Genomic DNA, 17,997 nt, shown 5'->3' with positions numbered 1-17,997 from the left:
TGGGGTAGTTGTGAGGATTAAGTGCACTAAAGGTGTAGAAAATCATTCAGCGTGCGTTACTTGCCTTGGCCCATGTTCTGTTACTGAAATAGACATAAAAGGCTGTGGGCCAACAATCAGAATGTGTTAGGAACCAAAGACTGATTAGTCCAATTCTATGTGACTGAGGTTCCCCCACGACCTCCTCCAAAAAGCACTTAGCAAAATGTGCAACACATACTAGGTACTGGTCATCAGACATCAGTACTTCCTTCTCTCTTTAGAGCGTAATTGTTCTGTCTCTGAGTCTGGCCTCTGATCAATACAAGATGTAGCCTGGTGGAGGAAGATCCGGCCTTCGCAGACTAAGGATGCACATTTTATATTCCTGTAATGCCCTGTCACAAACGTGACACCCAGGAATGTACCTAAAATCATTTCCAAGCTATTTCTACCAGGGGAGGACACCCTACCGTCAGAGACAGAGAAAAATCTCATCTTGACACCTCTTGTCACACAGACCAGGGACATACTAAGACGAATCCGAGCCGAAACACACGGAACCAAAATTCCTCTATAATGCAGACCCCCTCCCAGTAGCAGTAGGAAGGACTTCTCGCAGCATTTTGGAAAAGAGGGAGGAGGCACTCAAATGCATCCTCACTGAAGTCAGAGTTCAGGCCTAGCGTTTTATGGGATCCCGAGAGTCAGGTGCAAGACTGTGTCACAGGAAAAAAGCGAGGGCCTAGACTGGCGTGAAAATAACCTCCCAACAGCAACTGGTCTCAGCATGGAAAAGGGGGTGACGATGGGGTGATGGTCCCTCTAAGGTGTCAGTGTTGGGGACGGGGTGGGTGGGCTGAAGGACAGGTCCAAAAGGAAAGCCCTGGAGGGTGTCTCCTGTGAGGACGTTCACGGTCCAACCGCCCAACACCCTGATCCACAGAGCTGGTCCACCAAACACCAGGGCTGGCTGGAACCTCGGAAATCTTGTGGCTACGTCCGTAGACTAGTAAACTGGGGCCAAGAAAGGAGAGGGTACTTCATCCTCGACTTCAGACACCTCCCCTTGGCCGCTGCGGCCTCAAGCGTCCCGGTCGTCATCCCTCCCCTCAGGCTGAGTCTCCCCAATTCCAGGACATCCTCCGAGAGGGCCGTCCTTACCGGCCCCGGCCCCCCTGCCACGGGCACGCGCGGAGACCTTGCGGCCCAGGGCGGCGGCGTCGCGGCGGCCCTGGCAGGCGGTGCCACTAGCCCCGTACGGGACCCGCCCCGCGTCCCAGAGCCCGCTCTTCATTGGCCAGCCCAGGAAGCTCCGCCCCCGGCCCGCGCGGGCGGCTAGTCCCCGCGGGCTGGGAGCCGGTCCCCCACTGGCTGGCCCAGGAGGCCCCGCCCCCCGCGGCGGAAGCCCCGTCTACGCGGGTACCGGGGTCTCGTGCGCGAATGCAGGCCCAGGCTCGGCTCTTCGGGAGCTGCTCGCCAGCCGGGCGGACAGACTGCGCCGTAGGGCCGACTCCCGGAAAGCTGTAAGCAGGTCATGCGCACGCACTCATTGAGTCCAACATATTTATTGAGCACCGATGAAGGCAAAGGGCCGCCACCGTCACAGTTCTGAAGGGCCTTTAAGCGCCAGGACCCCATCCTTCCTCGTTTACAAAGGAGGAAGCCGAGACCCAGAGCTAGGAGTGAGTCTAAGAGCCAAACCAAGTGCTAGTCTCCAGGACTCTGGAGCACCCCTCTGCTGCCGCACCACGCAGCATCCGTGGATTCATTTGGTGTAAAGAATGCTCCTTGAACACCGATTGAGTGCCAGGCAAACTCCCAAGGCCTTAGCTTTGGAAGAAGGGGGAGCCTGTGCCCTGCGATCACCCCGATCACCCCGGGTTCACGCGACCACTGGAGTCCCAGTATTTACACAGGGCATTTAGCATTAGAAAGGCCTAGGAACTCGGAGCCTTGAGGCATCCCCAGGAAACACCGGAGACCAGCTCTGAGCGCTAAGGGGCGGGCTCAGAGCAGCTACCTTTACACCACATCCTGTCAGAGCCCAGTCCTGACTGGTGAGGCCCCTGGAGAGAGGGTTGGGGATGTCAGAGCAGAGAAGCAAGAATGCACAGTAGGGAAGGGTGGCACCCCTTCTCCCAAAGCCCAGGGGAGTGTGGCTGAGCTCGCACAGACTTGTTTACTCATCCTTGCCCCAAAGGTTATGGCAATGTTCCCATCTGCCCCCAGCTCCGTTCATGATTTTGGGAGCGGCGTGAGGGCAGAGGGGGCCACAAGAAGTGGCCCAGCCAGGGACCCAGGCACCGGGAAGCAGGCCTGAATGCCGGCCATTTCACACAGTGCCAGAAAAATAAGACAACAGTCAAAACAGCTAAGGACCCATTACTCCAGTTTGAAAATCACCCAAACCAAGAGCTAGTCTCTAGGCAGCACCCACGGTGGTGTTACTTAAGAGGCACAAGATGCTAGCTGCCCTCGATGTTTCCAGGAGGGCTGACGCTGTTCCAACTTCCACGGCTTGAACCTCCTTGCTTGAACCTCCTTGCTGTTGTAAGAATTTGTTCCGATGAAATACAAAGGGCTCCTAGGGGATGTAGCCGATGGGAATGTCTCACCTCACACTCTGCACCCAAAGGACCTTCCACTCACTCCAGAAAATAAAGGTCCTTTCTGAGGGATTCTGGCTGGGGGGCGGGGGGGGCTGGAATGGGACAGAGAGGGGGCCCTGAACTTGCAGGATCAAACCACACTCCCCGTTTGCCCCACTGCCTCTAAATCTTTTATGACCCTGAAAACCCTAAGGTGAGGTAGGATGCGCTGGGGTCATTACCCCCTTTGACAAGTGAGGAACCTGAAATGGAAGTGGTTAAGAAAAATTCACCCAGCTCTGGCCTTTCTCTGCTACCGGCCCCAAGTTCTTGGAAACAGATCCCTCTTTTAAGGTGGCAAGTCAGGCCCGGCAGCCCAGAAGTCCAGGCTGACTGGCCAGCCTCACCCACACCAGGATCTTCCTGGCAGGGAAGAGCCTCCTATGGCTGGGTCTGCATCCCTCCCCTCAAAGCACCCACCCCCCTCCCAGCAAGGAGCGTGCATACCCATTAACACTGAGACCTTGGAGGAGGCGTCATCCACTTTTGACTTGTTTCCCGCTCTCAACTAATAACCAAAATCAATCATGGATGTTGGAATACGGGGACTCACATACCTGGGAAGGCACCTGGTCTCCAGGGCAGCAGCCAAGGAATCCCTGTCAACACCCTGGCTGATGTGGAGAGCCCCCCTGCTGTCCCCACACGCAAGGTGGCAGGAGAATTCCTGCCCCTGGGGGCTCCTGGTCCCCTTTGCAACCACACACAAAAGCATCAGAAAAGCTCTATAAGGAGGGGGGTTGGGGAAGGTTTCAAATAACAAAAGTAGGAAATTCAAATTTCCAGTGCCCACCCTTCAAACTGTCCACTCTGCTGTGACCTCTGTGTACAATAACAAAACTGCAGGCCCTCGGTGTCTCCGTCGCTCCCTACCTGCAAGGGCCACTCTCTCCAGTCCCCCGCCCGCCTCCCGTACCTGCCAAAGGCTCTCACCGAAACTGGGCATCCTCTAAACCTTCGAGGGTCCTTTCTAAGTCAGGAATGTAGAAAAGGCAGCAAAGAATGACAAACTTAGGAAACTTAGGAAATTCAGGCATCTGGCCCCACACAGACGGTCACCAAAAAGGCCACCGCTTCCCATCTGAATGAAAAACGAAAACAAACAAAAAACCTCTCCAAAGCTTCCCAGAATGAGGAACCGGTGTCAGGCACCAGGGGAAAGGCCTGAAGGCGGACAGAAGTCCCGCTGGGGGTGCCCAGGAGAGCAGAGGGCCCCCCCACCCCCAGGGCTCCTGCCGGGTCAGCCCTCCTCAGTGTGGCTGGGCCTGGGCCGGGGTGGACTCCCCACGACGGCAGAGGGAGCGGGAAAGTGCGGGCCCGCCTGGCCCCGGGCGTGAGTCTGCATGTGGACAGACAGGTGGTGGTTGCGGTTGAAGGCCCGGCCACACTGAGGGCACTGGTAGGGCCGCTCGCCGGTGTGGATGCGCTGGTGGCGGAAGAGGTCGGACGGCCGGCGGAAGGCCTTGCCGCAGTAGGGACAGGTGGGCCAGCCCTGACTGTCGCCCGTGTGCAGGCGCTGGTGCAGCAGCAGGCTCTTCCGCTGCTGGAAGAAGCGCAGGCACTCGCTGCAGTGATATACCTTGGTGGCCGCCGGCCTCCGTCCCATGAACGGACGGCCTGCCAGCGAGCGGCGCGCTCCGGGATCGTCGGGGAGCCAGCGGATGACGGGGCCCGGCACCACCACCTCCCCCGGCTCCAGTGTGGAGTGGTCCTCCCCCCAGCCGGTGGGCGAGCTCCCCGGGGCCTCCCGGTGCTCCTCCTCCACGTGGCTCCGCTGGTGAATGGTCAGGTTGATCTTCAGGCGGAAACTCTGCCCGCAGTCGGGGCAGGGGAAGGTCCGCTCGCGGCGTCGAGGGAGGATGCGGGGTGGCTCCCCGGCGGCCCCTCCGGCCCGCGGGTCCCCCGCCCGCACCCGCGGCACCCCGGAGGCATGAAGCCGCCCAGGGCCCCCAGTCCTGCTCCTGGGCCTTTTGGGCATTCGACACACGGTCTGGCTCCGGGACTCCCCCAGGAAGAGCTGCTCAGGCGTCATCTCGTCCTCAGACTGTGCTTCTGTCTTGATGACCACACCACCACCACCTGGACAGAGGAATCTCCACTGATTTCAAGTGGGCCACACTGGCCCCCACCCAGGCCACTCGACCCGGTGCTGGCCTCCAGGCACATCTCTGGCCACATCTGCACCCATCCTGCACCTACTTGCACAGAGTCCTTTCTCCTCCACGAGCTCACAGCACAGATCAGGGACTCTGTTCGCTTGGCCCTAGCAAGCAGGCATTGCCTCCTAACATCATCCAGTCTGTTTACTGTCACGTAGCCCAGAGGCTCCGATGGCCCATCCTGGGAGGCCAAGCTAAGGACATCAGGAGAGAGGAGACAGAGCCGCAAAACCAGGACCCGGGAGGTCAGACGGAATGAAAGACGATAGGTAGGTGGGGGCAGGGGAGACTGTGGACCCCGAGATACATTGGCCATGTAGGGTCCCCAAGAGTTCTGACAACTTTAGTTCCCGTCTACGAAGGACAGTGAACCCTGGGGCAGCCAGACTAAGTAAGAAGCCTCAGGCCTGAAAGTGGTGGATGTCGTAGCCACACCCTGAGCTACTCATCGACATAACAAATCTACACTGAGCAACTGCCACCTGCCTGCCGCCATGCTCTCTAGTGACAGGCAGGAGGCGCAAGGACCTGGGCTTCCTGGCTGGGCCTCAGTGTGGGTCACCCTGGACTCTGAGGCGGGACTGAGGCATAGGAACTGCCAGAACAGAGGAGAGAAGGGAGACCTGAAGCAGCACAGCGGTCGCAGCAACAGCCCTCAGGGGTCCCTGATGCTGGGAAGGAAGGTTCCGGCCACAAGCCCTGCTGGAACGCTGCATTCTTCCAAATCCTTTACCTGCCGCTCCCTTCTGAGCTTCTCTGGAATCAGCCCCAACTACTGGCTTCTCTGACCTCCCCCAGCGCCCCGGAGCTCAGCTGAGGCTCCAAAGCTGACAGCGAACCTTACCCTGGGCCCTTTAAGACGAAACCTTTAGCCCTTTCTGAGAAACGTCCAAGGTCTAGGACAAGAGGGATTTCTATTCTTGCTGAAGCATGAACTGAAACCACACCCCGGCAGGCTGCAGTGAACCCTTAACTGCACAACCTCCTGATGTCAGGACCTTGCAGCTCCCTGCCTGATGCAGCTTCCTGGTGACCCGCACAGATAATTCCTGACAGAACTTTATTTCTGTACTAGAAATGGCCCAACTGTGGGTCTCAGGCCCTATTCCCTGTGAAGGCCAAGGGTCCCAGATCTCTTGGTTTGAAGCCCATCCCCAGCTTGGACTCCCACCATGCCACCACCCCGAGGTGGGCCCAAATCTCACCTCTGCTCCCACCAAAGCAGGTACCAGGGTGGAGCCAGGTGAGAACCGGATCGCTTTCTATTAGGGCAGAAAACCACCCCAAAGCCAGAATGGGCAACAATTGCTCTCTTTTTTCCTGCTCATCAGGTTGTAAGCCTGGTTTTACGGACTCGAGGCCAGGGAACGAAATTTAAGTCACAGGCCACCACATACAAACTGGGAGACATTGGAAGCTGTGAGCCTGGACCACTTCCCAGCGCTGCTGGGAGGCCTTTCTGTCGCCAGACTGCAGACCGGGTGCACACAGCTTGTTTTCAAGCAGCACCTTTCCACCGGGTCACATGTAATGGGAGGAAACCAGGACCTACGTGGTCTGGGTTGCCAGAGCCCCAGGGCACCAGTACCCGAGGATGAGGAAGGGACCCCTCAGGAGGAAGCCCCTCACCAGGTCCCACTTCGCCACCTCCCACCCCACTCCCAAGGGCCCCCAAGATCCTCCGAGGCTCTGCTGTGGCCACGGGGCCTCTCCCTTCACTCACCTGGCCCCCTGCTGGGCAGGCTGTCCCTGGGAGGGGAGGCTGGAGATTCCCCACCTGAAGATTCTTCCTCCTGTTTAACCGACGCTGGTGGACCTGTGAGAGAGAGTCCGTGAGGGCCTTTCCCAACAGCGGGCCCTTGATGGACAGCACAGGTATCTCTAAGCAGCCCCCAGACATGTTCGAACGCCTGCCAGGAAGAGGGGGCTCCAGGGCTCTGTCCGGAAGACTGCCCGATCCACCGGAGGACTGCCCACGGCACGGCCTCTGCGTCAGAGGTGAGAGGAGGGCCGAGAAGGCCATGCCCCCGGTTCCCGTCTGGGTCAGTGCTGACAACTCCCTGTCACCCAGAGGGTGTGGGGAGGCCCCTGGAGCACAGTGCCAGGTCTGCAGGGGAACAAGGACAGTGAGAAGGTCCTCCCTCTCCTTACACACTGGCCGGGAAGGAGGGACTCGGGAGAGGGAGGGAGGGTCACCTCCAACCTCAGCGAGCTCATATTCACTGGGGGAGGGTCACAGAAATGACTGGAGAGAAGGCGACCCAGCCCGGAAGAGTCAGGCCCCTGGAGGAGGAGGAGGAACGGGGGCGGGAGCTGGCGAAGCGCAGTCTGGAGGCAGAGAACAAGGCTCTGGTATGCCACACGTTATGCTACATGCCTTCTGCGTGATACTCCATTTCTGGGAATGGATGGACAGAAATGTCCTTCAAACATAAGCAGGCAGAGATCACTGGAAGGGGGGACGGAAGGCACAGAGCCCCTCACGGGCTCCAGAAAGAGGACATCTACGGAGGAATGCCCATGCCAGGGCTGTTCCAGGCATATGACGCAGGTTGCCCAGTTCGTGTGCCCCGTGTGCGAAGCCTGAGGAGGCCCAGCGCCTGCCCTCGTGTGCCCTTCCCCTCAGCCCAGCCAGGCCTTAGGGACCCACGCCTTTGCTCAGACCATCTTCTGCTGAAAATGCCCTCGGTTCCCAGCCAAAATCTACTCTTCCTCTAAGGCCTGCCTCAGGGGTCCCCTTTCCAGGCAGCCCGGTCCCTGCCACCCCTCCCAGCCGCCAGCTTTAGCACCCGTTCTCAGCACCGCCTGTCTGGGGCCGCCGTAGAGGTGCCGTCCGCACCGCTGCCCGGCGGCCCTCTCTCACCAGCGATGGTTCCGTCCAGGCTTCCCCTTGCTTCTGGGTCTTGCTCGTGCCTGGGGGCCCGCCCTTCTTTTGGCTCATCCTGGGCAGGGCTGACGGGGCTGAGGATGTGCTCTGGATGTGGAGGGAGGCCTGGAGAATGCAAATCAGGGATGCTAAGGACAACACAGGGATCCCCCAGGTGGCAGGAGCCTCTGAGGAACGGCTACGTGCAGTCACTGGGACCGGGGGGCGTCGGGTCAAACCCAGGTTATGATCATGCAGTGGGCTCCACTGACCATTAGTGGCTAAAAGAGAAGGAAAAGGGACAGCACAGTAACTCGTGCAATAGTCCCAGACAGGTCACGACACAGCAGGGCCAACGATCTGGCTTTTGGGGACTCCCAGCTCAGAACGGTACTACAGTGGCTCCCAATCACAAGTCCTACACCAGGCTGATGTATAAGGATCCCCTTGGAAGCACCCCAAGATTCTCATCACCGTGACTTCAGGGTAGGCCTAGAAAGTATGCATTTTTTAAAAAAGCTTCCGAGGGCAAAAGAGATGAACAAAGAGTTTATGGAATAAGAAATTTAAATGGCCCATGAAAACATAAAAAGATATTCGACCACACTCATAATGAGAGAGGCACCATTAAAAACACACTGTTGTACGGGGCGCCTGGGTGGCTCAGTCGATTGAGCTTCCAACCTTGGCTCAAGTCACGATCTCATGGTTTGTGAGTTCCAGCCCCGCTGGAACTGTGCTGACAGCTCAGAGCCTGGAGGCTGCTTCAGATTCTGTGTCTCCCTCTACCCCCACTCACGCTGCGGAAAGAGGGGCACTTGGGTGGCTTAGTCAGGTGAGCATATGACTCTGGAATTCGGCTCAAGTCATGATCTCACAGTTCGTGAGTTCAGGCTCCATGTGGGGATCTGCACTGACACCATGGAGCCTGCTTGGGATTCTCTCTTTCCCTCTCTCTGCCCCTCCCAGGCTCACTTGTGCTCCCTCAAAATACATACATACATACAATAAACATTAAAAAAAAAACACCGCGTTAAGAAATTAAAGGCATACGTAAATGTAAACATTTCATGTTCCTGGACGGGAAGACTTAATATTATTGCGTTCAATACTACCAAACCGATCTATAGATTCAACACAATCTCTATTAAAGCCTCCATGATATTTTTTACAGAAATAGAAAACCCCATCACTTCTCAGCCTTTTGGCTAAGATCAAGTGTAGAAAGAGAAAAACCCACCCTAAAATTCATATGGAGTCTCAAGGGACCCCAAATAGCAACAATAATATTGAGAAGGAAGAACAAAGTTGAAAGACTTCTTGATTTCAAAACTTACTATGCAGCCTAAAGAAACAGAGAACCAAGACATAAACCTTCACATATCTGGTCAAAAGATATTTGAGAAGGGTCCCAAGACCACTCAACAGGGAAAGGACTTTTCAACAAATAGTGTTGGGAAAATCGCACATCCACACGCAAAAGGATAAAGTTGGATCCTTACCTAACTCCATACACAAAAATAAACTCAAAATGGATCAAAGACCTAAATATAAGACCTAAAACACAAAACTCTTAGAAGAAAACCTAGGACAAAAGCTTCAGGACATTGGATTTGGCAATGATTTCTTGGACAGGACACCAAACGCACAGGTAACAAAAGAAAAAAAGAGACAAACAAGACTTCCTGAAAACTTTTTAAATATGTGCATCAAAACATACTATCGAATTAAGAGGCAATCCCCAGAACAGGAGAAAATATTTGCAAGTCACATATCTGACAAGATAGTAATACCCAGAATATGTAGAGAGCTCCTAAAACTCAATAACAGATGGGGCATCTGGGTGGCTCAGTTGGCTGGGCATCCGACTTCGGCTCAGGTCATGATCTCACAGCTTGTGAGTTCAAGCCCCACAGCAGGCTCTCTGCCGTCAGCATAGAGCCCGCTTGGGATCCTCTGTCCCCTCTCTCTGTGCCCCTCACCAACCGGTGTTCTCTCTCTCTCTCTCTCAAAATAAATGAATAAACTTAAAAAAAAAACTTTAAAAAATTCTCAATAACAGAAAAACAAACAACCTGACTCAAAAATGGGCAAAGGACTTGAATAGGCGTTTCCCCAAAGAAGATATACGAATGGCCAATAGGCACATGAAAAGATGCCTGGAATCGCCCATCATCAGGGAAATGATGGCCACTATCAAAAAGAAACAACAGAAAATAGTAACTGTTGGTAGGAACATGGAAAAACTGGAACCTTGGCACAATGTAGGTAAGTGTATGGTACAGTCACTATGGAAAACAGTGTGAGAGTCCTCAAAAAATTACAAATAGAATTACCATATGATCCAGCAATTCCATTTAGAAGTATACACCGAGGGGCGCCTGGGTGGCTCAGTCGGTTAAGTGTCCAGCTTCGGCTCAGGTCTGATCTCACGGTTTGTGGGTTCGAGACCCACGTCGCGCTCTGTGCAGACAGCTCAGAGCCTGGAGCCTGCTTCGGATTCTGTGTCTCCCTCTCTCTCTGACCCTTTCCCGCTCACATTTTGTGTGTCTCTCTCAAAAATAAACATTAAAAAAAAATTTCTTTTAGAAGTATACACCGAAAAGAACTGAAGGCAGAGTCTCTAAGAGGTATTTGTACGTGCACGATCGTAGCAGTGTTATTCGCAATAGCTAGAACATGGAAACAACCCAAGTGTCCATCAACGGGATGAATGGCTAAGCAAAATGTGGTACACACATACAACAGAATGTTATTTAGACTTATAAAGGAAATAAATTCTGACACAGGCTAAAACATGGGTGAACCTTAAGGACATCATGCTAAGTGAAATAAGCCAGTCACAAGAAGACAAATGCGGTATGATTCCACTGATACGAGCGACTCGGAGTAGATAAAATCATAGAGACAGAAAGTAGAACGCTGGCTGCCAGGGGCTAGGGGAGGGGGACAGAAGGAGGGAGTACTGTTTAACGGGTATAGTGTTTCAGTTTTACAGTTTACAGTTTTAGAAGGTGAAGAGGGTTCTGGAGATGGGTGGAGGTGACGACTGCGTGCCATTATGAATGTATTTAATACCATCGAACAGCACACCCAAAAAAGGCAACGATGGTAAATTTTATGTTATTTGTATTTGACCACAATAAGAAAAAGAGAAAAGAAAACAGAAATGAAATACTGACACACAGTACAACACGGATGAACCTTGAAAACATTATGCTAAGGGGAATAAGCCAGAGTCAAAAGACCGCAGATTCTAAGATTCCTTTTATGTGAAATGTCCAGGCAGGGCAAGTGTATCGTCAGAAACATGTGTCGTTGCTCAGAGCTGGGGGAGCTGGGAAAGCGTTGGGGGTGATAGCTGCAGGGTACAGGGTTTGTGTCTGAGGTGATGAAAGTTTTATAAAACTGACTGCTGTGTTTGCTGGTTGCGCGTCTCTATGAATGTTCTAGAAACCAATGGACTGGACACTTTAAATGAGTGAGTTGCATGGGGAGTTCATTATATCTAATAAAGCTGTTATTTAAAAAAACAAAAAAAAACTATACTGACATACTTCTTACCTATTAGGTAGACAAAAATTCTACAAGGTTGACCACATTCTCTGCTAGCGGGCCAGTGGGGAAGGAGGCTCTCTTTCACAACACTGAGGGAGATGCAAATGGTAAAGCCCCACAGAGGGGTATTTGGTGGTAACTTCTGGCAAATTTACATATGCCTTTACTTCCCCTGCAGCGCAGTTCCTAGGAATCTATCCCAAAGATACATTGGCAGAAATATGAACTGCCTTAGGCACAACATAGTCCCTTCGGCATGACTTCTATCAGTAAAACACTGGAAATACCCAGAGGTCCGCCAATGGGGACTGGGTAGACGGACTATGGTGTATCACACCACAGAACATTCCACATCCACAAAAGAAAGGAGAAAGATCTCTACCTACACGTGTGAAGCGATGCCCAGGGCAGACTGTGTAAGACAGGGATGTATCTCTGTGTTACTGATCTTTTCAAAAGGAAACACCAGAAGTACCAACAAGAAACTAATACAAATCGTTATCTGTAGGGACATGGAGGGGACAACGATGGAAATAAGACTTCCCTGAATGTATCCTGTTAAACCAATTTGACTTTGCAAACATAACATGCCTTACATACTCAAATGGCTAAATCGAAAAGTAAAAAGAGCCATTTCTAAAAATCTAAAAATAAATAGAAGCAAATGAACTTAACTGTATATCAAGTTGATGTCATACCACATAGAGAAAATAATTATTTCAAGGGACCTTAAAAGGCATTATTTTGTCTGTAGGTCCCGAATGGAACGCATTCAGAAGACCAAAAGAGCTATACAAAAAAAAAAAAAAAAAAATCTCAGGCTTTAATCAAAAGTGTAATTGTTTAACATTCCCATGTAAAAGAAAAGTGACACACAAGTATAAGATCAAAGAACATTAAATTTGAGTTAGAAATATCACTATGAACTCATGATTTTTTTTCTTTACAAAAATAGCCATTTTCTCAAAAAAAAAAAAAAACCCACATATTTTCTGAAAAGGTTTAGAAGTAATACCAAAAATTAGCCACTACTGGCACTGATACTGTGGTCTCCAAATATCATTCATCACTGAAAGGAATTAAAACTCCATGGAGAAATTTGTATTCCAGGTCTGGGGTAGGAAATGATTCTAGAACATCTTGAATCTGAAAAGCCACTGAAGTCACACCAAAATGACCTACAACCCAACGTAAGGGGGCTGCCGTGAGCTAAAGATGGGACAATTTAAGCACAAAAAATAATGACTGCGAAGGATTGGCACATATAACATATTCAACAGTCTATGAAGTCACAATAACAACAGCAACAACGACAATGATAATAACGTAAAAAGCTCAAGTATTGGTCACCTTTGCAGGTTTCTAAGGCAATAGCTCTTCATTCTGAAAAATGACGAAGGAAAAGAATTCAGCATCTCTCCTGCCTGTTCTGTACAGACTGCATTTCCGGGGAACTAAAAGAGTTGATTCAGGAAATTACTCTTTACAAAAGAATTTCAGCTGTTCGGTGCATAAGGAGGACAGGATTTCACCATTTTGCAACCCCTAATGGAATAACAAATCCGGGCAATCATGTTCAGTGACTACTGATGTCATCAGGTGAGCTGGTGACGGGGAGCTTTGGAAGAGCAGGGGAAGGAAAGCACTGGAAAGCCAGGCGAGGGGAGCCTCTGTGCCTCCTGACGGGCAGCGTGGAGCGCACAGCACCACCTCTGAAGTAATCCTGCCTGTAAGAGTCTGCCGGAATCCAAACAGGCCTCCCGATCTACCAGTTTATAGGAAATGCAAAAAAACGGAAGAACAATAAATGACACCAAATCCAGAATACGGGAAATAGTGGCATTTAAAAAGGTAAATGACGTGGCGCACCTGGGTGGCTCAGTCGGTTAAGTGTTAAGTGCTCGACTCTTTTTTTTTTTTTTTAATGTTTATTTCTTTATGAGAAGAGAGCGCAGGAACGGGGGGAGGCTCGAACTCACAAACTGCAAGATCATGACCTGAGCCGAAGGTGGAAGCTTAACCGACTGTGCCACCCAGGTGGCCCAGTGAAGCGCCCCCGACTCTTGATTTCGGCTCAGGTCATGATTTCACGGTTCGGGAGGTCGAGCCCCGCGTCAGGCACTGTGCTGACAGAGCCTGCTTGGGATTCTCTCTCCTCTCTCTGCCCCTTCCAGGCTCTCGTGCACACGCGCTCTCACTCTCAAAATAAATAACTTAAAAAAAAACACAAAACTATTCAAAAGATAAATGGCATTAGAAGGTCAAACAAATAAATGACGTTAAAGAGGGAGAGGTGGGGGCCGGTCCATCAACTGAAGAGCGGGAGGAACAGAATGTGTAATATACACGCACCCAGCTGGGCCCAGGGACAGTGCAGAGGTGGGTGAGCCTGGAAAACAAGCTCAAGGTAAGCAGGCGGACACAGAAGGTCACACCCAGCAGGATTCCATTGACAAGAAACGTCTAGAAGAGGCAAATCTACAGAGATGGAAAGCAGGTCAGCAGCCTGGCCTCGGGCTGGGGAGCAAGCAGAGGGAACCGCTAACAACTACAGGTTCGGCTCTGGCGGACAAGAAAGTTCTAAAAACAGACGGCGGTGATGGTCACAACCGTGAATGCAGCAGAAACACGGACTGCGTCGTATACGAATGGTTTGGCAAGTTAGCTATCTCAGTAAAGCTGCTAAATGGCGGAGAAGGAGGTGTTCCCAGGCTGTTTTACGGATTTTTTTATAAACCGAATACAACACGTGGACTTTGGTGGACTAGAAATAGAACCCGATACCTATAGGAAATATTTTGGAGACAATCGGGGAAATCACAACACGGACTTGGGAGGAGATCCTAATCTGCTGGGTGTGAGACAGTGGTATTTTGGTGTTTATGTTCAGAGAAAGGAAAGAAAGAGACGGATGGAGCCAAGGTGGCAAACTATCGATCTTTGCTGAATGTGCTTGACCGTCATTCGGGGGGTGCGCTTGCCCTTCTCTCGACTTTACTTTCTTCATTTTATTAAAAACAAAAACAAACAAACAAACAAAAACAACCCTCCCAGAAGATTCTGACCTGCTAGAACCACGGTCCTACAGCGCGCCAGCTGGCCAGCTAGGGTCCCGCCCTGGCCGCCCCTCCGAGACGGGCCGTCGCCACAAAGGGAAGCCGGTGCACCACGGGCCTCGCAGCCACCGCTTAGGTCGGGGAGCAGAGGTGGGAGGCCCGTGATGCACCGGTGCCAGGAGGGTCACTGTCAGGAATAAGGCCCCACTGACACGATGCGCAGCACACGTGCGCTTTACTTTACGTCTGCCACGCAGTCCTCACAATAACCAACCACTGCCGGCCCCTGTGGCTCTAAGGTGAAAGCCCTCCCCTCCCCCCCAACAGCCGGTGACCAGGCCGGCCTAGGACAGAGCGGGCCCCGCTTTGGGTAAAGGGGCATGTGCTCCCTTCCTGGCCTCGCAGCACATCTGGAAAGCCGGTCCGGAGAGCAGGGCTCCAATTCGGTGTGCCCACCCCCCACCTCGCCCCCACTCACCAGGGCTTGGCCTCCTGGGACGTGCTGCCTCTCTCTTACTCCCCTCCTCATGACCCCACAGGCTTTCAGGACAAGGCTCCTCTCCCCTCTCCATCTGGGTTAGGATGTCCGGTTTGGAGATAGCATAATCTGCGCACAGAATGGAAGGAGAGCTGGGTCAAGACTGGACACCCGCCACCCGGCTGCCCACAGAGATGGAGAGACACGGAGCAGAACAGAAGTCAAAGCGAAGACAGAGACTGCCCTGCCGGAGGCCAATCTGTGAACACAGATCCCCACCTACGCAGCCTTACCCAGGGACACCAGCATCTCGTAGTTGCCCCGCATCACGTGCTTGTAGAGCTCCTTCTGCCACTCGTCCAGCTTGCCCCACTCCGGCTCGGAAAAATACACGGCCACGTCATCAAAGGTCACGGGCACCTGGAACCACAAGCACCACGTGCGCTCACCCACACGCTTACGGGCACGGCCCCGCGCGCTGTCCCACCCCCGGTGCCCGAGGGATACCTTGGGGACCTCCCCCTTGCTGCCCGGGGGCAGCCGCAGGATCCAGAAGTTCCTGTTTCTCAGCAGGTTCTCCATGTTCTCCAGCCGCCTCTGCAGCAGCCCGTACTCCTGCAGCAGGGTCCCCAGCACGACCCACTTGCCCTCCAGCTGGTTCCCGAACTCCGCGGCCGTCTTCTCGCAGTCCGCCAGCTTCTTCTCGGCCGTCCCAGCCCGCCCCTCCAAGGTCAGCAAGCGGGCCAAGCAGGAGTCCACTTTCTTCTCCAAGGCCTGGATGGCAGCCACCACCGTCCACAGTGTGATCTCCGTGGAGTACAGGTAGGAGTTCTTCTCAGCAGCTGGCTGGGGTGACAGAGAAGGTGTCGAAGGGCTTTCGTCCCCTGTTTGCTTGTCCCTCTCTGGAGCCTGTCCACACGAGAAAGGGGAGATGGTATCACAACGACACGATCAGGGCCGCCTGGGTGGCTCAGTTGGTTGAGTGTCTAACTCTTGATTTCAGCTCAGGTCATGATCTCACAGTTCACGGGATCCAGCCCCACATAGGGCTCTGCACTGACAGTGAGGCCCCTGCTTAGGATTCTCTCTCCCTCTCTCTCCCTCTGCCCTTCGCTCTGCACCTACAGGTGCACACATTTTCTCCCGGCAAAATATATAAACATTAAAAAAATATATACAATCCAATGCCTCACAATAACAGTTGCCCTGATAAAGCCCCGTCTGGGATCCTGAGGGCCAGCCAGGCAGCAGTGTGGGATGGGAGACAGGGACATCAGTTAGGACATCAGTTAGTGTAGCCTCAGGGACACGAAACACCGGCTGGACCAAGGTGTTAGCAAGTGGGAAACAGGAGAAAAAACATGGCCAAAGGCATGGGTCTCAGGTGACTTCCACCTTGGGTCTTAGTCTCCTCTACAAATGAAGGCACAGGCTTTAAAGCACAGAGGACATGAGGTTTGCAGTGAGAGAGCCTGGGTGCAACTGGCAACTCCGCCCACTGACGTTGGGCAAGGTTTTGACACATCTTTCAACGTCACTTCCGCATCTAGACAATGGAACAATAATAGTGCTCAGGTGGTAGGGTGCTGAGAATTAATGACACAATCTTTGTTGAAAGCACTTAGCACCGCATCATATACGCAGTACGTGCATGCATGCGTGTGCCTCCCTATGTTGATTCAGCCAAGATGATAATGATCAGGATGCTGACAATGATAATGGTTCTGGGCTCAGGGACACAGCATGAAACAGTTCTCATGGGCTTTTTTCTCCCCCTCTGTCATTTCATCATCCTTCGACACCCTGGGAAAGAGCTTCTTATTTATTTATTTATTTAGAAATTTGTTTTTAATGTTTCTTTATTCTTGAGAGACAGAGACAGGGCACGAGTGGGGGAGGGGCAGAGAGAGGGAGACGCAGAATCCGAAGCAGGCTCCAGGCTCCGAACTGTCAGCACAGAGCCCGACGCAGGGCTCGAAATCACAGACCGCGAGATCATGACCCGCGTCGGAGCTGGACGCTCAGCCACCCAGGCGCCCCGGTGTGGAATCCACTTCCGTTCTGTGCGCAGATTATGTTATCTCTAAACCGGACATCTTAACCCAGATGGAGAGGGGACAGGAGCCTTGTCCTGAAAGCCTGTGGCGCCTTAGCTCAGCGCCTGGTGCACAAGCCTTTCCGGAGCACGTGCAATGGCCTGGTCCCAGTACACGGTGCTAAAAGCCTTGTTGGAAGGATGAACTGACCTCTTACTCCCCCAGCTCACTCCTCCTTCACGGCCAAACCACCATCAAGTCCTATCCGTTTGACTTCCAAACTTAAACCCATCCTCTTTGCTCCCTCCCTCTCCCCTGCCATCACCCGGTCCACCCAGACAGCTGCTGCAATGCTAATTTTCCCTTCTCCTCCATACACTTTCCACAGAGTAGTCAGTAAGCATTAAAAAACAGGCTAGACCGTTTTAGCCCCCTGCTCGAAACTCTTCAACAGCTTCCCAGCGTACTTAGAACAGAATCTAAGCTTCTCAGACCTCAGCCTGCCCCCCGACCTCACTTATTTACTACACTCCGGCCACCCCGGCCTCCTTGGATTCCTGGGACACATAACCCTCCTCCATGTCGGCTTTGGCTCTCCCTGCACCTCTCCGCGTCTGGCTGCCTCTCATCTTTAAGGCTCCAGCTCAAAGCCCCATGGAGACCTTCGCCGACTAACACATCTAAAATACGCCGCGGTGGGTTCCTTCTTTCACAGCACTAATAACCCGTGATGATTCTACGCATCTATCTGTGTTATGGTCTGTTTCCCCCAGAACATGAGTTCCCGAGAGTGTGTTTGTGATTCCCAGTTGTATTTCCGGCTTCTAAAAGAGCACCTCTCTCACCGCGGATGCTCAATTAATACCTAGTGAATGAATGAAGGACTACACAATGAAACAACATTAATTAACAGTTACTGAACACCTGTCGTTGCAAAGGTGCAAGGTGGGAATGCAGAAAAAATGATGTGGCTCTTCCTTCGCCGGGAGAAAAACTCCGTACAGAAACCGTCATGATAAACGACAGTATATGATGGGCTAACAAGAGTTGGGGGCAACTCTGTCCTGTTTGGGCAGTTTCTGGGGAATCTCAGGTACTGTATGATGGCAGAGGGAAAGGAGGGAGTGGGTAGGAATGGCCAGAAAAAGTTCTGAGGCAGTGGCCCTGGGCTGGGTGGGAGCTGGTGCTGTCACCAGTGTAGTCACAAAAATGCT

At 52.7% G+C, this 17,997-nt stretch overlaps 1 protein-coding gene across 1 annotated transcript; it reads right to left on the bottom strand.

Moving 5' to 3' along the window:
* Nucleotides 1-1,482: 1,482 nt before the first annotated feature.
* ZNF783 (zinc finger protein 783) lies at nt 1,483-15,689 on the bottom strand (the record flags this gene model as incomplete). Its single annotated transcript, XM_049642312.1, has 6 exons — nt 1,483-4,709; nt 6,513-6,605; nt 7,653-7,781; nt 14,748-14,876; nt 15,041-15,167; nt 15,255-15,689. Coding segments are annotated over 6 exons (1,752 nt in total), but the record flags the coding sequence as incomplete, so codon positions are not given.
* Nucleotides 15,690-17,997: the final 2,308 nt, after the last annotated feature.

Source organism: Panthera uncia, chromosome A2 (assembly GCF_023721935.1).
Source record: "Panthera uncia isolate 11264 chromosome A2, Puncia_PCG_1.0, whole genome shotgun sequence".
NCBI lineage: Eukaryota > Metazoa > Chordata > Mammalia > Carnivora > Felidae > Panthera > Panthera uncia.
This window is presented reverse-complemented; position numbering and strand designations above follow the sequence as displayed.